Source organism: Cynocephalus volans, chromosome 14 (assembly GCF_027409185.1).
Source record: "Cynocephalus volans isolate mCynVol1 chromosome 14, mCynVol1.pri, whole genome shotgun sequence".
Classification (NCBI taxonomy): Eukaryota; Metazoa; Chordata; class Mammalia; order Dermoptera; family Cynocephalidae; genus Cynocephalus; species Cynocephalus volans.
Genome location: NC_084473.1, coordinates 85,648,189 through 85,651,963, shown reverse-complemented (window position 1 = coordinate 85,651,963; position 3,775 = coordinate 85,648,189). Strand labels below are relative to the sequence as shown.

General features: G+C 47.7%; 1 protein-coding gene across 1 annotated transcript; it reads right to left on the bottom strand.

Moving 5' to 3' along the window:
* Positions 1–689: 689 nt before the first annotated feature.
* On the bottom strand, positions 690–3,058 carry LOC134363389 (melanoma inhibitory activity protein 2-like). Its single transcript, XM_063078991.1, is given in 2 exon segments — positions 690–715; positions 718–3,058. Coding segments are annotated over 2 exon segments (2,367 nt in total).
* Between the last annotated feature and the right edge of the window lie 717 nt (positions 3,059–3,775).

Genomic DNA, 3,775 nt, shown 5'->3' with positions numbered 1-3,775 from the left:
GTGTGATCTCCCTGAGGGGCCCAGAGCCTGTCCTTGGCATCTGGAATGTCCTCCCCTTGGGACCTTGCCCCAGGTTCAATGGCCTTGCAGATGGGGACTTGCCTCCAGTGAGAGGGACAGCCACTGGGGCCACATCACCAGGGCTTCTTCCACCTCTTACATCTGTCCCCCATCCTTAACTACTCCCTTTCACCCCCCACCGGTCCTGTAGTATGGGAGTCCTCCCCAAGTGCCGTCGTCCTGCCTGGGACGGAGGTTGGAACTATGGGGTAGCTAAGGGACCTCACCAGATATCCTGGGGGGAGACGGTGGTGAAGGAAGATGGTGAGGGCCCCTGGGTGTCCTTGGGAGAGGAGGGCTCATGGGCATTTGCTCAGCCTCCAGGGAAACTACCGAGGAGCCAGGGGCATGAAACCTCTGCCAAGTTCCCCTTTTTGGTGCCCATAGGAGCCAGCCTGTGCCATTGGTTCCCATGGAAACAGCCCTGAGGCACCCCCTGCCTTGCAGCATGCATGGAGCACTTGCTAGCACTTACTCACAAAATTCATATTTAAATCATCTTTATTTACAAAACACTACCCTGAGAATTATAATTCCATTAAGCTTCAATTTGAGCAAAAAAAGTAGTTACTTAAACTGAAAATGAGGGCTAAGTCAAAACTATTTATGAAGAGAGACCAAAAATACCATCAGGTTTCTTGCTGTGGTTCTGGATTTCAGGAGGAGACACATTTGGGTGTGGAATTGACCCTGAAGGGAACTCACCCCTACTTTCATCATGTTGGGGTGGAGGTGAAAATCCAGCTCTTAGAGGAACATAGAGAGGAAAACCCTTCGGTGAATAGACATTTCTCATTGCAAATGGACGTGGTGGCCGGACAGGGAAAACCCTTGGTAGAAAATAATTTCGAGGAGCTCCATACATGCTTCCTGGAGGAGGTGGAGGAAAAGGAGGTTCCCTTCTCATGAATGGACCCCTCATATCCACTGGAAACAATGGACCTCTGATTGCAGGAAAAGGTGGAGGAGCAAAGCCAGGGCCAGTTGCTTCACTTTCAGCAGGTCCAGATGAATGAGGCACATTTACATTACCAAGGTCGTCTTTGGTATCATTTCTCCTGGATTCCGTTTGTGAAGACTGTGGCCCATCCACTTTATCCAAAGAAGGCAGATTAAACCTTCTGAGATCTGCTGGTCCAGATGGTCCACCAGGATTAGAATCAAGTCTGTCTTCCCTTTGTGGAAGAAGAGCTGGATCAGAACATGGGTGGCCTGGTGGAGGGATCGTCATCCTCTGGTGCTGTTCCCACGGAGGTGACAGGAACCCAGAAGGTGCTCCATGAGAATCGGTTAACCTATCACAGCCCGATTGTCCTCTTTCATTGGTCATCTGATGGTCCAGAGTATTCTCTGGGCCTCTTGAGCCTCTTCCTCCTCCTTGCTCTGGAGTCAAAGGTGCAAGTGTGAGTGGAGAGAGAACAGCTCTCGTTTCGGATGAAGGTCGACCCACTGGTGAGGCACCACGTGGGGAATGCTCTCCGCCAAATGCTGTATTTGGAACATCAAGTGCAGAAGGATCTTTTTTCAAAAGTTCAAATTTAAACTCTTTTTCAGCTAATTTTTGTCTCTTGTAAACATTTACTTTCCTTAAATACCTGAGGTGTCTTTCAGCAGTCTCAGCTGCCACCCAGCTGCCATGCGCTTCTTTCTCATAGGCCGTCAACTGCCCTTGATAAGAACGAACGCTTCTCTCCAATTCTCCTTCCACATCTCCGGCTCGCCTTCTGTAGGTCTCCAGTTCCTCAGCTGCATGGCTCATCTTCTCTTCCACTTTGGAAAGTTCCTCCTCCTTCTCTAACCGGTCCTTTTCCTCTACTATTAATTTCCTGTGGAGTTTCATTCCATTTTCTTGATACAGTTCAGTCATTACTTGAAGTTTCAGCCGAAGCTTCTGATTTTCACTTTCCAACTGTGTGTTTTCTGACTGTAAAGATGCTTGTTCAGTCTGGAGATTTGTAATATGCTCTGTAAGCTCTTCCTTTCTTTTATCTACTTCAGACAACTGAGTGTAAATTTGGTTTCTTTCTCCTTCTAGGGTTTTGAAAGAAGCATGTAACTTAGCAGCGTGAATCAGTTTCTTCAAAGCTCCTTCTGGTGGGTCATCTAAGCGAGCAGCATTTTGTGATTCACTCTTCATCTCCAATTCCAAGTCATCAGCCATCATGTCTTCTCCAAGCACAGCAGCCCAGTCTTTCATCTTGAGCAAGCGTTCAGTCAGAGACTTGATGTGATTTTCTTTCTCACTCAGAACTTGTTCTGCCTGGACTTTGGAGTCTTCAAATGTTATTTTCTGTTTATGAAGTTCACTCACTTGTTCTTTCAATACTTTCGCTTCTTGTAAAAGCTGTTTCTGGCTTTCCTGAAGTTGGGAGTTTTCATTCAAGGCATCTTTTATTGCCACCTTCAGATGTTCTTCATTCATTTGAAAGATTTTGGAGATTATTTTGGCTTCAGCTACTTGTGACTGGATGGATTTCGATTCATCTTCTAGGGACTGTATCCTTTTTGAAATATCTGCCATCAATTCATCTTGCTCAGAATGTTTAGATTTCTGTTCTTTTAATTCTATTGCTAGAAAGACTATTTCATCCTCAAGTTTAGATTTGGACATGCTCAGCTTTTCATAGGTTGCCTCCAAGCTTTGTGCTTCTGTTGACTCCTTCTCAAAGCTGGCATCCTTCACAGCTGACTCTAAGCCTTCATACTCCTCTTGAACAACGCTGAGTTTGTCAAGTAGTTTACATTTTTCTTCAATTAGTCCAGAAAGCTCTTCAGCAAGCTTTATCTCTCTTCTTAAATAAAGCCGGCTTCTCACCGATCGAACACTTCTCCACAAAAACAAGAGAATCAACAATCCAGTAAGAGCTGCACATGTCACCAATTCCCATGGAAAACCAGGGCCCGGTCTCAGGTCTTCAGGCCATGCTGCCACAGTCCTGCACAGCTTTCCCAGGACCAGACCCAAGTACAGCTGAGGGGCAGCCCTGGGCACCTCCATGGCGCCGAGGTTGCTGTGGCTGTGGCCGCGGTAGCCACGGCCTGGCCGGGCCACAACCAGCAGCTGAGACAGCTCTGTGTTCTGTTGGGAACGCGAACCAGCCCCGGTGACAGCGGCAGACACGGCACAGCTGGCCGTGCGGGGAGCCGGGGAGCACTGGCACCCATCGGCCTCAGGTGTCCCCCACGCGCACCCTGGTAACCAGGCCCCTTTGTGACGTCACTTCCGCCATGCAGTTCCAAGCCCCCCCCCCGCACAGGCCTGTGACACACGCTGTCCTTGCCACCCCCCACCTCGGCTCGGTTTCGGCCGGGCCACCGCCGGATTTGAATCCATGTTTATAACATGTGATGATCAAGTGAAGGTAATCAGCGTACTCATCATCCAAATATTGTCATTTCTTTGTGTTGGGAAAACTCAAAATCCTCTCTTTTAGCTATTTGAAATTATCTAATAAATGCGTGCTGACTCTAGCCACCTTACAAAGCTGTAGATCAGTACAAATAGTTCCTCCTGTCCAGCTGCAACTTTGTATCTGTAACCTCTGCCTTTCCCCTCCTCGCCCTACCCTTCCCAGCCTCTAGTGACCACTATTCTGCTACTTCTAGGAGATCAACTTTTCCTTTGGCAATTTTTTAAAGGAAATTTTGCGATTTTAATTTCTTTCAGAGGAGCATCCTTCCTTAGATATCTGCCAAGAACAAAAGTGTTCTCTTT